Raw genomic sequence first — 19,284 nt, forward strand, 5'->3', positions numbered from 1 at the left:
AAAGTGGTTGTTCTTCTGACATTTGAATTTAGAGAAAATAATAAGAGCTGAGTACAACACAATCAAGTATGATGTTAATTTAAGCACAAATTTATTCAAAAGCATTTCTTCTATGTTATAAAACAACATTGATAGACAAGATACAGTTTTAAAAGCTGTGTGGAAGCAGACTAGGCAGCAAAATGTAAATGGCTTGTCTTTGACCAACCATCAGTCTCATTTGGCCATGTCAATTAGACTCTGTAGTGATGTTGGAACCCAGGTTTTCTCGCCTTGGACGAAGACCACTCCACGCTCAATGTAGATGACTATTCTGCCAAATGTGAACAACTGTTTTCCCATATGCCGTTTGGCTACCAGTGGCATGAAGACGATGCCGTTCTCCTCAGCCTTGGCCTGGACTAGATCTTTAAAGTTGGTAGGTACAGCTGTTGGTACCGCTGCGGTGCCTGGTGGGCGTGTGGCAGAATTCTCCACTTCACGGCGCTCAGGCAGAGGCTCGCACTGGAAATCTTTCCTTCTCTCCGTCTGAATCAGATATGCAATGTTCTCTCTTGCACCAGGTTGCATATACCCACCTGCAACAAAAGACATAGGTGAAGTTGAAGGTAGAATGAGACACCTGTACAAAGCTATAAATATGTTTAGTGGACTTCTAGAGCGTGACTGACCTAGTCCAGAGGCAACGGCACGATTCATAATATCAAGGGCCTCGTTGAGTTTTTCTTTGACCAATGGGTGACTGAGTAGATTCTCTGAGAATAAGCTCTTCCAGCCAAGATACCATTTAGTGATCTCCTCATAGTTCGGGTTGTTGCTGAGCCAGGAACACAACACCTGCAACAGGAAACAAAAGAAACTTTTAGTACTTCATTCAGATGTAGGAGTGCCACTTAAATGTAAAATGAAGAAATAATTTTAATTAATAAATAAAAAGTACATAAATAAACTTGTAATTTGTAATACATAAAATATATAACAAAATAATTAATGTGTATGAATTAATGTAGTTCAATGTAACAGTAAAATAATAAATAAAAAGATCACATTTTAAAATTTAAATATTTAAAATATAAAATATTTAATTCATGTTTAAAATAGACAGAGACCCTAAAGGGACATACTGATGAAAAAAACAGATTTCAATGCTTTTGTGTTCTATTGCAAAAGATTTGCATTTCCACGAGAAACTTTGCGTACACTCACAAAACCTTGATGTTCCCCCGAGAAACTTGTGTTCTTTGCGAGTGAACGCAAAGTTTTTAAGGGGAACGCAAAAGCATATTTGACAATTTTTCCTCCAATCTCATTTTTTTTCCTTTACCATGTCCCTTTTGTGATGTTAGTTATTTTTTAAATACAATTTCCTTTAATTTAGATTTTTTTAAAGCACTTGCCAATTGCTTTTCTTAAAATAAGTTGATAAAAAGAAAGCAAAAGATGCACCGCAATTTGAGTACTTATGCACTATTGTATGCCATTTTGTAGTATAAATAGTGAGTAGTCTGTTCACACTTAAAATTCCAAAAAGCAAAAGTGTACTTTTTGTTTTTTTATTGCCCAGATGACACACTTCTGTATTCTTTTGACTGATTCTAAAAGACTGTTGGACTGACCTGTAGCCATTTGGGGAAGAAATTCTTATCCAGCAATCCAACCATGGAGGAGACAGAGAGCATCCCCTCCCAGTCCATCACCCAGTTGAACGGCTCCAGCAGTTGCTGATGAGGATTCACCACCAGCTCTCCTAAACATAGAGCTGCAACACAGTAGCAAAACCTTCAGAGACTCCCTCAGACTCCAAAAGTCTGACACTGAAAATCTAGCAGATAAGTGCATACCCAGTTTGGGGACGATATTTTTGACCATGAAGGCCTCCCAGGCCCCAGGTGTGAAGACCTCTCTCCAGGGTTGCAGAATGAGTCTGGCAGAGGAGTCGCTGGGGTGCCAGCGCTGCAAAGCATGAGCTAGTTTGCTGCGGATGGGGGCGTACAGCGGCTCAAGACGGGTTTGCATCAGGGGTAGCCAGGGATGAATCCATGAATGGATTGGCACTGTGTCGGTCAGTGGGTTCCAGTTGTCCACCTATCCCAAAACAGACAGAGAAGTTACATCTTGCATGGACACCCATACTTGCATTTACCAAAAAAGAATTACAGTACACATTGGTCAATATTTTCAGCACAAACCTCTCTCTGTAGACGTGGGAAAATAAGCTGCTCCAAAACATTGTCCAGAATCCACAGCGGTAATACAGGAGCCCAGCATTCCACACAGTCCACCATGGGCCCCACATTTCTGGGCTGCCACTGCGACACACAGGTCCTCATGACTGGAACCCACACTTCCCATATCAACCTGCACAAAAAACTCCAGCTCAAGTCATCTGCTTCCAGAGACACACCACATATACACTCTCGGAAATAGTTTACCTGTGATAGGCGTCCATGTTAGAAGTGTCTGGTCCACCGTGAAGAGACTGTGAGCTTTCAAGAATGGCCCTCCATTGACCGACTTCCTCTAAACCATCTGAACAGTCCTATAGATAAACAGAGAATGGGCCTTATTTATCAATCTGACGTAGAAACAAGCACAGAATTCATCTTATGACAGGGTTCACGTGTGATTTATGAAACATTCGTTTGCTGCCAATACCATCGTACGAATGATAGTACGTTGATAAATGTGGCAGCTGAAAACAATTGTCATTTGAATAGCCCATAAAAATTCATGATTTAGAAGCCTTAAATATCGGTAAGTAAAACAAAACATTTACAAACATAAAAACTATAAACTAGGCTATTTTCCCCTCACTCAACAACAAAATCTTAAAATTGAACAGTATTCAGGACAGAACAAGAATGAAAAAAATATATATTAAACAATAAAATAAAACAAATTAAGCTATAGTGGCATTCATTATAAACAACATAGGCTAATGGTCTCACCTGTTGCCATATTTGCCATGTAACATTTGGTTTCTAAACTATATATTAATGATTTGATCGTAGCCACCGCTTATGTCCATATTGATAAATGCCAAGTTTTAAGTGGAAATGGCCATACGCCCAGTTTTCTGTCGTACGTTTGTTTCACAAATGAGGCCCAGAGAGTGTAAATAAGTTCAGAGCTTACGCACAAGGTGAACACAATAATAAGATCATGAATAAAGAAATATCTAAGCAGGCATTCCCTGTATACACTTCATATACACTACAGTTCAAAGGTTTGGGGTCGGTACGATTATTTATTTTAGAAGAAGTCCCTTATGCTCACCAAGGCTGCATCTATTTGATCAAAAATACAGTTAAAACAGCAATATTGTGAAATATTATTACAATTTAAAATAACTGTTTTCTATTTGAATCTATTTTAAAATGTAATTTATTCCTGTGATGGCAAAGGCGAATTTTCAGCTTCATTACTCCAATCTTAAAGGGTAACTAAACCCTAAACCAACTTTTTTTAGTTAATGATCTGTGAGATTGGGTCTTTATTAGTGCTGTTCATTGATTCGAGTAACTTTTTTGACATTTGGGTATAAAGTGTTTTAATTCTACAATATATGGTGTAAAAACGTCTGAGTGCTTCCCTCTTCAGGTTGAACGGTGGCTACTGCAGTTGAATTTTCCTATTGGATGTTTGTGGTACAGCGTGACGTAAGCGGTACACCGCTACGTAAGCAGGTTCCAGTTCACCACGCCCTCCCTTGGTACGAGCTAGAGCTACCCAGAGCCATAGAGAGAGAGAGTTGCGACAACGGAAGTTCAAAATGCTTCGTTGTCACGTGATTCGCGTAGACCTCAGATAGTTCCAGGAAGTGCTTCGGAATCAACTAGCATGCTTTAAAACACAAGTTTATTTGATTCAGATGTACTGATAATATACAATCTTATTCTTTAAACGTCTTACCTTTTAAAAGTGCATCACAAACGGTCTGTTCTACCGCGCTGTTGTTACTTCCGGGAACTATTGAGAGGCTCTACGAGCCGCCATTGCTGTAAAAAAAGCGTTCCATTGTTGTCAATGGAGTTGTCGCAACTCTCTCTCTATATGGCTCTGGAGCTACCACGCATAGTATTGCATCAGTTAGGATAGCTTCAAGTTAGCGCAGATTTATCTGTATTTAGTACAGTGGTCAGGAGGGTACGTAGGTGTAGGTTTGCTGGTTGTAACAGCACTGCTGGACTGCATAGCTTTCCAGCAAACTTGGAAATTAGGAGCCAGTGGAGCTCAAGTGTGCAACCAATATTGTCTGTAACGCAATAGAGGTGGAAATGGGCTTCTCCACACAGCTCGTGCTGAAAAGCAACGGTCAAACGCTGCTCCTCCTGCATGGACTCCACCACCGTAGCGGCGTCTTGATGTGAGTGATCATATATATAATCACAATTTTTTATGGTTAGGCTAAAGTTAATCCTCTGGGGTCGACAAACGCGTCGGTGCATTTTGCTGGATTTTTTCACATTGCGGCAAAATATGAATATGCCTACAGAGAGCACGCGCTATTGACATCAACTCGATAAAACTCATCAGATGCATGTACTTTACGTCGTCTTGCGACCCTGCTGTGAGTCACTCTCCATTTTAGAGTCTGACAGCAGCTGTCAATTAATCCGTCACTGCGGGTCTCAGGTGCACGCCCCACCGCTCAGCCCCGCCCTCGGTGCGTCCCGTCTATCTCCGCTGGGGTCTGCCCACTTTTACAGCATTTTTCAAATATTGCCAGTGGGTGGAGTTAGGCTCTGACCAGGGGTTTAGTTACCCTTTAAGTGTCACGTGATCTTTCAGAAATATTATAATATGCTGATATGCTGCTTAATAAAAAAAAATGTTTACCTTCAGTGGATCCCAGCTGCGAAGCTTCTCTTTCAATAGAGGATGCACAACAGACACAGCTAGATCTCCCAAACCCAAAGTCTTATACTCCTGATAGAACTCTGTCTGCAGCTGCTGGAAGACCTTCGCACACTCCTGAAGGCTGAGCGCAGAGCTTCCCTCCGTATCGTCTGCTTCAAAGCTCTCCACCAGGTTCATCACCTGCTCTAGCCGACCAAGAGACTCTTCCTCCTCTGCCAGCCGGATCTGCAGGGCGTCGCTCTCATGGGTCAGGGTCACCACAGTGTCCTTCTCATGCTGCAGACGTCGTGCACTCTACACACACAACACAAACCCACAGACCAGTCAGGTGAAATAAGCAGACAGGAATTTTTTCAATAAAAAACTGGCTCTATGTATCCGTCATTGACCAAAACAAGAATTTATTATTAAAGGTGCAGTAAACGATTTTTCTGAGAAAAGCTGTTGAAAGTGGATCGGACCGAGCAGCACATCACATCTGTAGCCAATTAGCAGTATGGGATGTTTACACTCATGATGGGGGAGGAGGGAGAGTGAGCAAGAGGGAGATTTGAAGTCTGTAGAAGGAGAGATGGCTGAGAGACATTACAAAAGAGAAAAGGTCAGAGGAATATCACTGGAAAAAAGGTTATGATCAGACAAGAGATTTAAGACCTGCGTTAATTTGAGAAAATCTTTCCAGCGCTGGAGAGACCTAAGAAGAAAGGCCTGAAAACGGATGCAGAGGTAGTGTTGTTTCTAAGAACTAAGAGATGCTGTTGTTGTAATGTTAGTAACAGGACAGTTGTGAGTGTCATTGTTTGTCTGGAGCTGGTGTGCCGCTGGCGACTTACAACCAACCCTTGCTTGTACATACACTTGTGTACTGGTCAATGTACATTTTTTGTTCTTCCTTGTCATTTGTTCATCATCTTCGCTTTATTTTTCTCTAAGCATTATTTTACTTCACTTCATTGCTCACGCTTGCATTGCGTGTTTCGTGAATTTTGGGGAGGGATGTGTTTGTTTGGGTTGATTTCAAATATCAACAGTGTTTCTTAGAAATGGCTTACTGCACCTTTAAGTGAATTACGTGATTAAACATAAGTAAAGTATGAAGGGTTAGACTGAATGTCCTACTATGAGAAAAAAATATAGAAAATTATTAATCTTTTTTCTCCTACACTACAGCTCTCAAATTCTGGCAGAAAGGAGCACCCAAGTGGTACACCACATGAAATGGACATTTACAAATACTAAAAACGTTTAAAATATTAATTATTTATATTGCATACAATTTTATGATTAACATTATATCATTTACCTAAATTTTACTTTTTGCTAATTTACTGTTGGTTTAGTGCAGGTGTATGAGTGCTTTACCTGTAGGATGTCTTGCTCTGTGAGCTCAATGAGCAGTTTGAGGTTGTGTTCCAGCTCCGGGAGAGCGAAGCCAGTGCTCTTCTGCTCTCGCGCGCTTACGCTCAAAGGGGCCTCCTCAGGAACACTGTGCTTCTGACTCATATGACTGTAGCTATGATACACCTTCTGCTCTCTGCCCGTCATATCGATCACCTGGAACACATGAGGGATGCGTTCATTGTTTACTCTGGGATATATTTAAATGGTTATTATGCATTATTCTAATTGCTTTGGGCTCTCACCTTGACCTGAGCAAGTTCTCCAGCAGGTCTGCTCATGCTCTTGTTGGCCAGTTTGCCATGAGCTTTCAGCTCTTCCACAGACTTGTAAGAATATCTGGGCTTTTTCTTTGTCGTTCCCGGGTCTTTACGCCATTGCCCCAACTCTCTCTGAAAATCCTGCAAAGATGGAATGAAGAATAAAAGGAAAATTGAAGCAGTGCTAGTAAAACAGTTTGAGGTTTGTGGACCTACCGTTGAACTGTTTAGCCCAAAGCTTTTGTTTACTGACCAAAAGAGAAAACTATGGAGTTTTCTCCATGCTGTGTTTACAAGTATTGCTTTAGGTCATTGAAATTGCTTATCTGGATATGTGGATCTTTTAAACAACAGTAATGGAGAATTTGAATACTGAGATCAAGAATTTGATAGCAATCAAAACATAGCCATGTCATAAAGCCAATAAATTATACTTTTAACATTTTTTTGTAGTTTTGTTTAAATAGTGCAGTTTATGATTTTTAATAAAGTTATACAAATAATAGTATGTTTAATTGTTGTATTTAAAGAATAAAATGCCTGATCCAGGGTGGTGCAGTCACTATCATTAAAATTAAGAGCATTTTTCTAAAATAATATGGCATCTCAAACTTTTGTATTCCACTCACTGTCAGGTTAGGCACAGTTACTTCATTATTGCTTATGATTGCCCGTGTGGCTGTGAGCATTTTACGTTCGCTTTCGAATTATCAGCAATTCAGGGGCGGCAATTGCTTGAATGGTGGTTTCATTATTATTCTTAATGAAAAACAACAACAAAACAGTACAATGACAAAATATTGCCAAATAGGTAGGTGCTTTTACATATCGCTTTGAAACCAAATCTTCTGCCATCGTCTTGTCAGTCAGCTCGCCTAACACTCGTCATGTGATAAATGAAATTTGCCTCTTGCTGCTGATTTACGCTGCGACTCTCATTCGGCTCAAGCTGAATTGAGCAGACACGTTCAGTTTTTAATTGTAGTGTCTTTTCTCAAAGTGAACTAAATTACTTTTATTACGATGAAAAAATCTAAATGACAGTGGGGGGTTGTGCCTCTATGGGCAAGTGATGTAATCGTAGTCCGGCTGAACACCGTGTAACGCCGGTAACACGGACTTATCACAGCAAGCCTAGTATATATTGGCCAGACAGCACCAAAACCCACTCGTTTTGTAGTGTAGACTTACTTGCTCCTCCTCTTCCTCAGAGTCTATAACAGGGAAATCCTGCAGGGACTGCTGGGTCCTCTCATTACCATATGCACCAACTGCCCCCTTCCCCTTCCGCAGCTTAGCTTCAATAGGATTCACAATACCTGCAGACAAAGATATTCACATTATGTAAGCACACAATGCATAACATAATCACAATAAGCTACATACACTAAAAACAGAATACTGTGGTATGAAATTAAGGACTGAAATGTTTTACCCTGAGCATTTTTGCCCAATCCTTTTCCTGGAACGTAACCCATCTTCTGCAGCAGTTTTTGACCAATGCCTCGTGTGTGTTTCTCCCAGGATCCCAGGTCCTGCCCTGTTCTAATACCGCCTGCAAACCTCTGGGATGTCTTAAAGCTCCCACCCTAAAAAGAATTCAAAGACATTTACCATACAGTTCAAAGGTTTGGGGTCAGTAAGACTTTTTTGAAAGATATAAATACTTCAGCAAGGACATATTAAATTGATCAAAAGTGACAGTAAAGACATTTATAATGTTACAAAAAATATATACATATAAATGCTGAATAAGAAATGTTTCTTGAGAACCAAATCAGACTTCTGTAGGATCATGTGACTGAAGACTGGAGTAAAGGTTGATGAAAATTCAGCTGTGCATCACAGAAATAAATCATATTTTAAAATATATCAAAATAGAATAATATTTAACAATATTACTGTATTTTACTGTATTTTTGAACAAATAAATGCAGGCTTGATGAGCATAAAAGACTTCTTTCAAAAACTTTTGAATGGTACTGTATGAAAACATATTTGGACCCAATATTCAAGACAAAGATGCTGTTGTTGTGTAACATTTGTAGGCATCTCAACATACCGTTTGGAGCTTTTTGGGAACTGCAGTGCGAGGTGGAGGAGGAGGTGCATCTCCACTGTCATTGGAGTCATCTGAACCCTCCTTCTCCACTTTCTCCTCAGCTGCAGTCTTTCGTATGCCACCGCTCACAAAGTTCACAGGTGCTGTATAGTCTTTCGCTCTGTGTGGATACAAATATCAATACTGAATGCTGAATTTATTAAATGACAAATAAAATGATATTCATTCACTACTTAGTAAACAAGGTCTCTAGCAATTTGACAGCTGAAACATTATCAACAGCAACATACCTTTTCCCCCCAAAGCTGGGCCGCTCATCATCAGAGTCATGCTCTGCCCAAATCCCATAAGTCGCTTCTTCTTTAGTCTGTCTGTGTCTGCGTCTGTCTGGGTTGAACTCATTGGCCAAGTCCCACTCAGTCACCTCAAACTTTTCAATTTCCACACCATCCTCCTCCTCCTCACCTCTACGCCCATACAAATGGGACATAGACATATCTCTGTTGGGATGAAATATTAATGTTTAAGGCCAGTGTGTTAACAAACTGAGGAGGAGGAATAACATTAATTAGAGAGAACTAGGAGGGTCATGGAGAAGTTTAGAAAAAAAAACAGTGTAACAAATGTAAAGATTAATTTAAATAAATACATAACACAACTACCAGTATTATAGAGAGTAGAAACATTTTATATAGTAACTATATACTCACATACTTATAATGTAATATTTAGCCGTATTGAATCATTAACTTAAGTTATACATATATGAAAATGTCGAGCTGCCTCTTAAAATTTTAGGATGTGTGTCCCTCGCAAGAGGAAGATAATATTTGGGGGTTCGTGGAGTCTAAACGATTGAAGGCAAAACAGTAGTTTACATAAAGGTGAATCCAAATAATATTTTGACCCTAATATTAGAACGCCACGCAATCGTTATCAAAAAAAACATTCAGGTTAGTTAGCTTAGCAATGCTATTTATAATGTAAACAAAAACACCTGCCTTCCTTCAAAGCATTTTTGTGACTTTTGTCAAATAAAAAATAAACACATTTGTATTGAAATAACAGACATAACACTTTAAAATATATATTTTACCCGAAAATGCGGTTCCTCACTGCCAGCAAGAGTGCATCCAAAAGCAACTTCCTGTTGAAGCCGGAAGCAGAGCTGTGACATCAGAGCGACGCAGAGGTCAGAAACCCTCTCTTACAGCCATCTTGGAACCTGTGCCCTGATCTAGTGAGTACTTCTGTGTTACATCTACTGTCATCCAACGTTGCATTCGTGCTTTTGGCCTCTCATTTACTACTTGTATTAATGCTTTAGTGTTGCTCTGTACTAAACGGTAAAGATTTCTTTGTTTGACTTCTTTATTGAGGAAATATCTTGAAAACAACCGGCAGACTGTTCAAAATGGGGGAGCGAGACGCACCGCAGCTCGCTTTATGCGAGGACTTCAACCGAGTGCTTTGTATCAAACGTAACGGTTAAATCGTGTGATATGTATTATTATAAACAAATACAGCAATGTTTGGGAGCCGTCTGTAATAGCTAAAATAATTTCCATTGTGTGGGACAGTAATCACTGATTTGAAGGTTGATCTCACGTTTTAAATCGTTTAAAAACAGATACACGTGCTATGATAACATTACTTTATGAATGCTCAACTCGTTTTGTCCACGTTGTTTTGTTTTCGTCTGGGTTTAAGTTACTCATACACAACAGCAGTGTGACAGTGCTGCTCTGTTACACACGTGAAATGTGCATCATCACTACACATGCACCTATGAACAAGTTGTAGGTGTAAAACGCCTTGTAAAACAAAGTTTTTATGTCGTTATGATTCTAAATGGGCCATACTGTGTATGTGTGTTGATGTAACGGTGAAGCTCGCCGTTTCTGTACAGTGGACTTGTGAAATGTGTTATCATGCAAGTAAGCTCGATGCTTGTGAAATGTGAACACAGCTTAATTCAGCTGATAGCAGAGGCCTACAGGAAGAGGCCTGGTGCGCTGCTCTTTTTGAATAGTTAAAGCCACATGAACACAAAGACCCAGACTAAAACTTCTTATTGGCTTTCCTTTTGCAAAGATTATAATGTGCGATATTATCTCTCATTTCTGTTGCAGTCCAGAATGCCAGGCGAAGCCACAGAAACTGTCCCTGTTACAGAGCAGGAGATGCAGCAGCCCCAGGCTGAGACTGGTTAGTAACTATCTTTAAATGTGCATGTCTGACACTAAAAAAAAGTTGTGTGAGGGGTCCTGGAGCTATATTGTTTTTCACTTTTTAAAATGTAAGGCAGATGCTGGAAGGTTGATCAGTCTGTTTAGGGTATTTTTGCACCTGTTTCAGATTTCCTTCATGTTTCTTTTCTGGTACTCTACCAGCTGTTGTAGAGACTTCACAAAGCCAGTTTCTCTAGTTGGAGGGGTGTCATGTTGTTTTATTGGGTGGGGATGTAGTTTGAGTCAGCTTTTCTCCACCTAGAGGTTTTTAAGTTAATTTGCTTGAGCCCCTCCCTGTATTGCAAATATACACTAGTTTTATGAAAGGGAGAGTTCAGACAATTTTCATGTTGGTCCAAACCTGTATTCTGTGGAATGCAAAAGAAGATATTTGTCCCTACAATTAGAGTTAATGCAACTTAAAACAACACTGGAACCATTGGCTTCCATTGTACAAGACAAATAAAAAAAAAACTTTTTTCAAATAAGCCCTTTAAATACCTGCTGTGTATGATTTAAGTATATAGGCTTGTGATTGGTTATGCAGTATTGACACACAACAATTGTTTTTGAAAAATAAGAGTGATCCAGGACTGCCTTGCCCAACAGTACAGTTTAATATGGTACTTTTTGTTTTGTTTGACATTGAAAGCACATGCATCCTTAAATGTTTTAATGGAATGTGGGCAACGCAACACTGCATGAACGTTTTCCTAACACTTCATTGAATTTGAGTGATCTCAACCTGAATATTTATACAAAATTTTTAACTGATTTTTTTTGTGTGTTAGAATAGAAAGTATTTTGTTCTTTTTCTGGAGAGATTTATTGTGTTCAGGAATGTATTTGCCAGATCTTCCTGAGGAGAACCATGAATACAATGTTTACAATGTAAGAAGTTTTATAATGATCCTGATCTTGAGGAACACTGTCTTTTCTGTTCATATCTTGAGTACAAGGTTTTTTAATTTAACAATGGAAATGTTAATTCTTGAATTTATGTAGCAAAATTAAGTTTTGTAAAGTACACTTGATTAAGCACATGCATCTCGGTCAAATATTTGACAAGTTTAGCCAGTTCAATCACGGGTATGGAACACTATCTCTTGGATGGTACACTGATGGTAAACTGCAGTTATGACAACACGGGGAAGAAATATTATTGCTTGCATCTGTTACAAGGAATAACAGAAGCATCTTTGTCAAGGGGGAGACAAGATAGGTTGAACTAAATATCTTTCTATGTATTTCACAAGGCAGAATGTGTAGTTTTCATGTTATTTCTCCTCAGATTACTAATTCAGGAGCCAAGTATTTAATACATTCTTTGACTAAAGTTCACATATTTCCAGATATCCTGACTGGGGTTGTGCCGATAGACAATATGTTAATGATGTTATCCGACTAGTATTATCAAATTAAAATTAGGACCTACAGTTAATTTGCCTTCCCTAATTTCATAACATCACCATAACTACACTTGCGACACCAACATATGAGGATTGAGGATTCAATGATAATGTTTGAATTTTGACTACAAAATTGAATTGGAAGGTGATCTATTTACAAATTGTCAAGAGTGCTTCTTATAAAAGACACTTCATTATTATACAGTTGTTGTTTAAGGCAAGGCGAAAATGACAGTTGTCCATTTCGTTTCCATAGCACATTAACAGGCCACTAAAAATACAACTACAAATTATTTTTTATAATAATACTCTAATATATGCAAATCAAGGCAGCTTAGAACACAGACTTAAAAGAACACTTGTTTAACAAGAAATATTGATTCTTCTCATTGTTTCCCTATCATTAATGTATAATCCACAAGAGAAAGTCAGATGCCAAAAGCTTGGTCAGTTTTTTGCTTTCACTTTCATGGAATAATTAACTGGTTTTAGACACTTTCACCAGCATAATTCTTGTGCAAAGTTTGCAAATTGTATGCATGATATGCGACATGGCATTTTTCTTCATCACCAACTTGATCTTTGCTTGTGAAATTATTCTAATTTCCCATGATGATAAAACAAAGTAAACAATTAAATGAACAAATAAAATGGTTTATTTACTATAGTGTATTTATGTAATAGTGTATCGGCTTTCTTACAGGCTGACGATAGGACTATATGACTTGGAGTAGGCAATATTATAGTTGCTTTTAACTGGGTGATTGTCCTTTAAGATTTTTTATATTTGTCTATGTAAGACACTTCATGGTAAATAAATGTGCCTGAGAACAATGTTAATTTAATAAAAATGTTTTTAGATGTTGTTCATTGCCAGTGCCTGATGGTTCAAGCATGTGCAGTTGAGTGGTTTTTACACCTTAAGTCTTAACAAATCTTAACCAGATTTCATGGCGTGTTTGATTTTGCTTTAATAGCCATTGTTTTTGTGGAACAGTTTAACACTTGAACAATTGAAAGCATCCCTTATAACCAGCATGGATGTGACGGTTTTACATCATGCAAATTTTTAATTGCCAAAAAAGTCACTCTAGCATTTTATTTCCATTAGCCACACCTGCTGCTGCGGCCCCTACTCCCTCTAAGGCAAAACCTAAAGAGGGCAAAACTAACCCCAAGCTGTCCTCCTCTCATGCCACCACTCCTAAGCCAGTTCCTGCTGGACGCAGGAAGCGCTCCTCTCTATCTGCCTCCTCAAGCTCCCCTACCTCTCCTAAATCTGCCTCTGGCCCACATGCTACCCCTCCATGTTCCCCTTTGGCCTTCCCTCCAGCTGACTCTCCTGTAGCTTTGAAAGCTGAGCAATCTGCTCCCAAGGTGGTAAAGGCTGGCAAACAAGGGAAGCAACAGAAAATGAAGAATTTTAAACCTGCTGAACATGAGCAGGCGCCTCCCTCTGCCTCCAAGCCTGCTCAAGAGCCTGCACCAGTGGCAGCTCTGCCATCTCTTGCTGTACCAATTCCAGAGGTAGCAAAACCAGCAGCTGATGCTGATGCTTCCCCTGTCTCTCCCAAAGTTGCTGTGGCTCCTGTGGCCTTTAAAGTGACTTCCAAATCTGCTGTCCCAGCACCCAAGTCATTTTCAGAAGCCGTGGCCAACTGTCCAGCCAAAGTGGCTGAAACCCCCAAGTTTGCCTCTGAAGCTCCAAAAGTAGCAACCCCTGCTGCTTCAGAAGCCAAGACTACTTCACCTTCAAAAGCAGCCGCAAAGACTGGCCCTGCCCAAGTGCCAAATGTGAACCCGGCCACTGATGCTCCATCAAAACCTGCTCCTCGGGTTGTGCCTGCAGAATTTGAGGATGATGATCTCCCACCTCTCTTACCACCTGAGAATCCTTTTGCAATGCCTGCTTTCCCCCCCATGCCACCTAGTGCAATTTCTGTAGTTACCCCAACAGCTCCTAAAGCTGAACCTGTCACCTCCAGTAAAGTTGAATCTGGCGCTGCCCCTAAAGCAAAGGTTGCTCCTAAAGCTAAGCCAGTTCCTAAAGTTGAACCTATCCTCACCCCTAAAGGAGTGACTACCCCTGTACAGAAAGCAGCTCCTGCACCTAAAGCTGAGGCTGCCCCTAAGATAGAGGCTGCTCCTGCACCTAAAGCTAAGTCTACCCCTAGCCCTAATGCTGAGCCTGCTCCTGCCGCTAAAGTTAAACCTGTTGCCTCTCCTAAAGCTGAGGGGGTGGCCCCTAAAGTTGAGCCTGCTCCTGCTGCTAAAGTTAAACCCGTTGCTGCTCCTAAAGCTGAGGTGGTGGCCCCTAAAGCAGAGTCTGCTCCTACCTCTCAGGTGGAGCCTGCTGCTAAAGTTGAGGCTGCTGCCCCTGCCGTTAAAGTTAAGCCTGCCCCTAAAACTAAGTCTGATCCTAACTCAAAGGTTGAGCCAGCTGCTTCCCCTAAAGTTGAACCTGCACCTGCCCCTAAAGTTGAGGCTGCTGCCCCTTCCCCTAAAGTCAAACCTGCTGCGCCTGCACCTAAAGTAGAGGCTGCTGCCCCTAAAGTTAAACCTGTGCCTGCCCCCAAAGTTGAGGCAGCTGCGCCTGCCCCTAAAGTAGAGGCTGCTGCCACCAAAGGTAAATCTGTGCCTGCCCCCAAAGTTGAGGCTGCTGCCCCTGCCCCTAAAGTTAAACCTGCGCCTGCCCCTAAAGTTGTGGCTACTGCGCCTGCCCCTAAAGTTGAGACTGCTACCACCAAAGTTAAACCTGTGCCTGCCCCCAAAGTTGAGGCTGCTGCGCCTGCCCCTAAAGTAGAGGCTGCTGCCACCAAAGTTAAACCTGTGCCTGCCCCCAAAGTTGAGGCTGGTGCCCCTCTCCCTAAAGTAGAGGCTGCTGCCACCAAAGTTAAACCTGTGCCTGCCCCCAAAGTTGAGGCTGGTGCCCCTCTCCCTAAAGTAGAGGCTGCTGCCACCAAAGTTAAACCTGTGCCTGCCCCCAAAGTTGAGGCTGCTGCCACCAAAGTTAAACCTGTGCCTGCCCCCAAAGTTGAGGCTACTGCCCCTTCCCCTAAAGTCAAACCTGCCCCTTCTCCTAAAGTTGAGGCTACTGCGCCTGCCCCTAAAGTTGAGCCATTCCTTGCCCCTAAAGTTGAGCCAGCACCTGTTCCCAAACCACTTAAAGCCCCATCCATACTGGAACCAGTCATCAAGAACGACAAGGGTATCTCTTTCTGTCTGTCTTTGCTTTCTGCGTTTGTTGTTGTTTCCAAATAATGTTGTCCCCCCATAATGCTTTAGGGTCACATTATCAGTGAAAGTAAGCCTGATAACTCCAGGATCTGAAAATCATCTGTCCTTAGTCTTTGAGTGAAGTTGAATTTTCAGAAAATAGGAGCATGGGCCAGTAGCTGAATGTTTTTTGAGTTTATCAATATGGATATTGTTCAGCGTTTCCATGTATAATTGGAATTTATTTAATACTTTAAAACACACTGCAAGATAGAATGTAAAGTAAAAGTATTTATTTTGATAATTTCAACAGTATTCTGGTGAAAATGGGTTCTGTGTGTCTAATGGCAAATCAATGTACTGTATGTTTTAGGGTCTGGCACTGAATCTGACAGTGACGAATCTGTTCCTGATCTTGAGGAGCAGGACTCTGCACAGACACAGACACAGCAGGCACAGGTAATATTATTTTAAATAGCATTCATCTGTAGGGCTGGTCTGAATACCATTTTTTGAGATTCGAGGCTTCAGTAGTAATCAACACCGAATATTCTAAGCTTTGGTAGTAATCAACGGGTGGGGTGGGGTGGGGTGGTCTGGTCTGGTCTGGGCTGGGCTGAACATATTCTTCTCTCTAATATAGGCAGGAATCTCTGTGTGTCTGTTTGCATTTTGATTGTCAAGAACCATTCATCCAATTGCTGCAGACCCAAGGGAGTGCAATATGGACACTCGACACATTCAGAATTAATAAACTACAGAACAGCGCGAGCCAGAAGCAGTGCGCCTCACGCGGGCAGGGCTTATATGCTCCGAGAATGGACACTGCGCTAGTGATACAAAACACACCGGTCTGTTAAGAGCAATACTTTTAATAAGGTAACTCAACATTTTTCTGACAAACAAATCACTCTCAAATCAGAAATTAGCAGCACAGTAATTACTGACACAGTAAGGTAGGCTATTTAAATAAAAGAACAAAAAATAAATGAACGAACTGTAATAAATAAAGAACACAGTAGCATACTTTCAATAACAGCATCACACATTTCAATTAACAAACAGTTTAAATAAAATTAAATGAATTTCCTTATATAGAATAAAAAAACTGCAATAGGCTAAATAGAACAAAGTAACATTAAGCTGGCTAACGTTCACTCGTGGGCGATTTTGCTGGGGCATATGACGTTGAGTTTTAACAAGCTCCTATATTTCGCAGTAGATTCATTTAGATTGATGATAACGGGTAAAAAGGCTAATACATTTTGTTTCAATTATTCTATTTCGCATCTGTATTTTGCCAGATTTTTGTGTAAACATATATAAGTGCAAATGAGAACAGTTTTGAGGAGGTGCTGGAAAAAAAAACCTAATATTTGAATCCCAAAATTTAAAATCGAATACCAACCCACCAAACGAATATTCAGGTCCAGCCCTATCTACCAGTAGCATTATTTGCCCTCAGCTTTTTCTCACACCAGTTCTTTTTAAATTTTACATTGATATGAACTGAAATTGCATTACCTTTCTGTAGCTTGCAGCTGCAGCTGAAATCGATGAGGAACCTGTCAGCAAAGCAAAGCAAAGCAGAAGTGAGAAGAAAGCCAGGAAGGTAGGTCATCCTCAAACCAAATTAATCTGATTATAACACCAAATTCAATAAGAACGCATGCACAGTTATTTAACTGTACCTTTGCTTCACTTTGCCAGGCCATGTCCAAATTGGGGTTGAGACAAGTTGCTGGTGTTACCAGGGTAACCATTCGCAAGTCCAAGAACATTCTCTTTGTCATCACCAAACCAGATGTCTACAAAAGTCCAGCTTCAGATACTTACATTGTCTTTGGTGAGGCCAAGGTAAAGATTAGAAAAAAATTGGTTTCTTGTTTAAGTTTGGTGTGCACTCCTTGCTATATCAGCCCTGTTTTGGTTGAAAACTAATTCTACAGGGGAACCTTTCCTGGTTATCTCGGCCTAAGTGACCTCTCAATGATGATTTAAACAGTTTGACTTTCGTTCTTCTGAGTCTGATGAAGCCAAACTTTCTGTCCTGAAAGGGGAAACTTTCACAATGGTGTGAGGAACACAATGAAGCTTACAAAACAAACTCAAATCTGGATTGTTTCTGCTGTTTTCAGATTGAAGACCTGTCACAGCAAGCTCAGTTAGCAGCTGCAGAGAAGTTCAAGGTTCAAGGAGAAGCCGTTTCAAACATCCAGGAAAACACACAGACGCCCACAGTACAGGAGGAGAGCGAAGAGGAAGAGGTGTGCATCAACACTGTTGTGATTCTAACACAGAATAATACTGCTTTCTTGAAAGGTCTTGTGCTGATGTATTCAACAAATGTGAAAAGTAGTTATGTCCTCATTCATTGAGTGATTTGATTTACCATTTACAGGTTGATGAGACCGGAGTGGAGGTCAAGGACATTGAGCTGGTCATGTCACAGGCCAATGTATCGAGGGCGAAGGCTGTGCGTGCACTAAAGAATAACAATAACGACATTGTCAATGCCATTATGGTGAGTTAAACTGATAACGTCTCACTTTATGCAGTTACATGCATTTTACAATTATGTATTACTATTTCAAAACTCTTCTGTGATGAATTAACATATGACTTTCGTTCTTCTGAATTTATCCTGAAGCCAGTTCATTTGTCCTGAGAAGAGCTCAGGCTTTAAATGCCGTGTCATAATATGAAGCAGTCTTACTCGATTTATCTTTTTGCCTCTCTTCACAGGAATTGACGATGTAGATGGAGATCAGGGACTGGGTCACAATAAGATGTTGCTGATTTGATCTACACTATTGTTTGTACAATTTATACCCAAGAGAAATAAAGGAGTGGATTGAAGAAATTATTTATGTTGTTGTATTTTGTTTATTTTATACTATTGATGGAAATTCTCATTGTGCGGTGAATTTGTCCAGAGAAGCACAAATCATTATTTGCATTGAGTAAAGGTATGAACTAGCTCCTATCTCTGTCTGAGAATGGATCTTTGCTGTGATTAAAGAAAAAGTTCTGGAGTAGCTCTTGTTTTTCTCCTGGAAATAAGCTTATTAAACTGTGATTAAAGAAGACACATGGATTTCTTGGACTATGTCAGTGAAGATATATATAATATTTTTATATATACATATACATAGTGTGTGTTAATCTGAAGTTAAACCTGCTTCCTGGTTGATTTAATTTAAGTCTCAGTTTAGCCCTGGAGTAGCTCTAAGTCTTCCTTCAGGAGATCATGGTCATCTGATATGTTCTTCGAAGGTTGCTGGCTCTCAATTATACATCTGAGTAATTCATCCAATTGGCCAGTACCTTTATTTGCAGGACTGCCAGTCTTAAACCTCTCTTCTTGTGTCAGCAGCATTTTTATTTTTTAAGGTTTATTTTTATATTCTTCCACAACACTGTATTGAATAACTATTGTAATGTCCACCACAGATTTCTCAAAACAGCTAGATAATAAAGCTGATGATTCAGTCTTGCCTGAAGTTGTTGTATTATTCTTGCATTGAGTTAATTACAAAAAGATTTCCAGGCATTCTTTTTCATTCATCATCTGATGTGTGCAGTTTTCTTTGTTTTTTTTATTTAATTATTTTTTCTGCTGCCATTGTTTTCCTTAGATTATCTTCTCAATTCCAAACAATTTTAAGATTTTATTAATCTGTTCTTAATCTTTTAGAAATCCATTAAGACATAAACAACTATTCTAAATTAATGCCTGCTCCTGTCTTTATTTAAACCCTGGGAAATCCTAAATGTTTAAAATATTTTATTAATTGTGAGATAAGGTCATAGGTTTATTTTAGTCTTGGTGTATAAATGTCTGAAAT

The 19,284-nt window shown here is 39.9% G+C and overlaps 2 protein-coding genes across 5 annotated transcripts; one reads left to right on the forward strand and one right to left on the reverse strand.

Moving 5' to 3' along the window:
- Window positions 1–69: 69 nt before the first annotated feature.
- tfip11 (tuftelin interacting protein 11) lies at window positions 70–9,749 on the reverse strand. Its single transcript, XM_079849493.1, has 14 exons — window positions 9,677–9,749; window positions 8,871–9,080; window positions 8,581–8,740; window positions 7,954–8,107; window positions 7,710–7,837; window positions 6,504–6,659; window positions 6,223–6,414; window positions 4,840–5,154; window positions 2,433–2,539; window positions 2,190–2,358; window positions 1,842–2,085; window positions 1,617–1,759; window positions 672–837; window positions 70–578 (listed from the first exon to the last, which is right to left on the reverse strand). Exons 2-14 carry the CDS (start codon window positions 9,074–9,076, stop codon window positions 217–219), a joined length of 2,502 nt encoding a protein of 833 aa, XP_079705619.1. The 5' UTR covers window positions 9,077–9,080; window positions 9,677–9,749; the 3' UTR covers window positions 70–216.
- Window positions 9,742–18,302, forward strand: naca (nascent polypeptide associated complex subunit alpha). Of its 4 annotated transcripts, none has more exons than XM_079849489.1 (9): window positions 9,742–9,820; window positions 10,713–10,788; window positions 13,332–15,428; window positions 15,810–15,895; window positions 16,971–17,048; window positions 17,147–17,293; window positions 17,575–17,703; window positions 17,838–17,960; window positions 18,182–18,302. In XM_079849489.1, exons 2-9 carry the CDS (start codon window positions 10,719–10,721, stop codon window positions 18,194–18,196), a joined length of 2,745 nt encoding a protein of 914 aa, XP_079705615.1. In that variant the 5' UTR covers window positions 9,742–9,820; window positions 10,713–10,718; the 3' UTR covers window positions 18,197–18,302. The 4 variants fall into 4 exon arrangements, with proteins under 4 accessions (XP_079705615.1, XP_079705617.1, XP_079705616.1 ...); XM_079849490.1 differs by having other exon boundaries at window positions 9,815–9,926; XM_079849491.1 differs by lacking the exon at window positions 13,332–15,428.
- The last annotated feature ends 982 nt before the right edge of the window (window positions 18,303–19,284 follow it).

Source organism: Squalius cephalus (genome assembly GCF_949319135.1).
Source record: "Squalius cephalus genome assembly, chromosome: 18".
In the NCBI taxonomy this organism is placed as follows: Eukaryota; Metazoa; Chordata; class Actinopteri; order Cypriniformes; family Leuciscidae; genus Squalius; species Squalius cephalus.

Bases quoted from the DNA above. Each gene is read 5' to 3' on its own strand.
- tfip11 (XM_079849493.1), bottom strand. From the start codon at position 9,076: ATGTCTATGTCCCATTTGTATGGGCGTAGAGGTGAGGAGGAGGAGGAT. The intron at 7,838-7,953 runs GTAAAACATTTC...CTTTGTCTGCAG, and splicing joins ATTGGGCAAAAATGCTCAGG to GTATTGTGAATCCTATTGAA. The intron at 1,760-1,841 runs GTATGCACTTAT...ACTGTGTTGCAG, and splicing joins AAATATCGTCCCCAAACTGG to CTCTATGTTTAGGAGAGCTG.
- naca (XM_079849489.1), top strand. From the start codon at position 10,719: ATGCCAGGCGAAGCCACAGAAACTGTCCCTGTTACAGAGCAGGAGATG. The intron at 15,896-16,970 runs GTAATATTATTT...ACCTTTCTGTAG, and splicing joins CACAGACACAGCAGGCACAG to CTTGCAGCTGCAGCTGAAAT. The intron at 17,294-17,574 runs GTAAAGATTAGA...TGCTGTTTTCAG, and splicing joins TTGTCTTTGGTGAGGCCAAG to ATTGAAGACCTGTCACAGCA.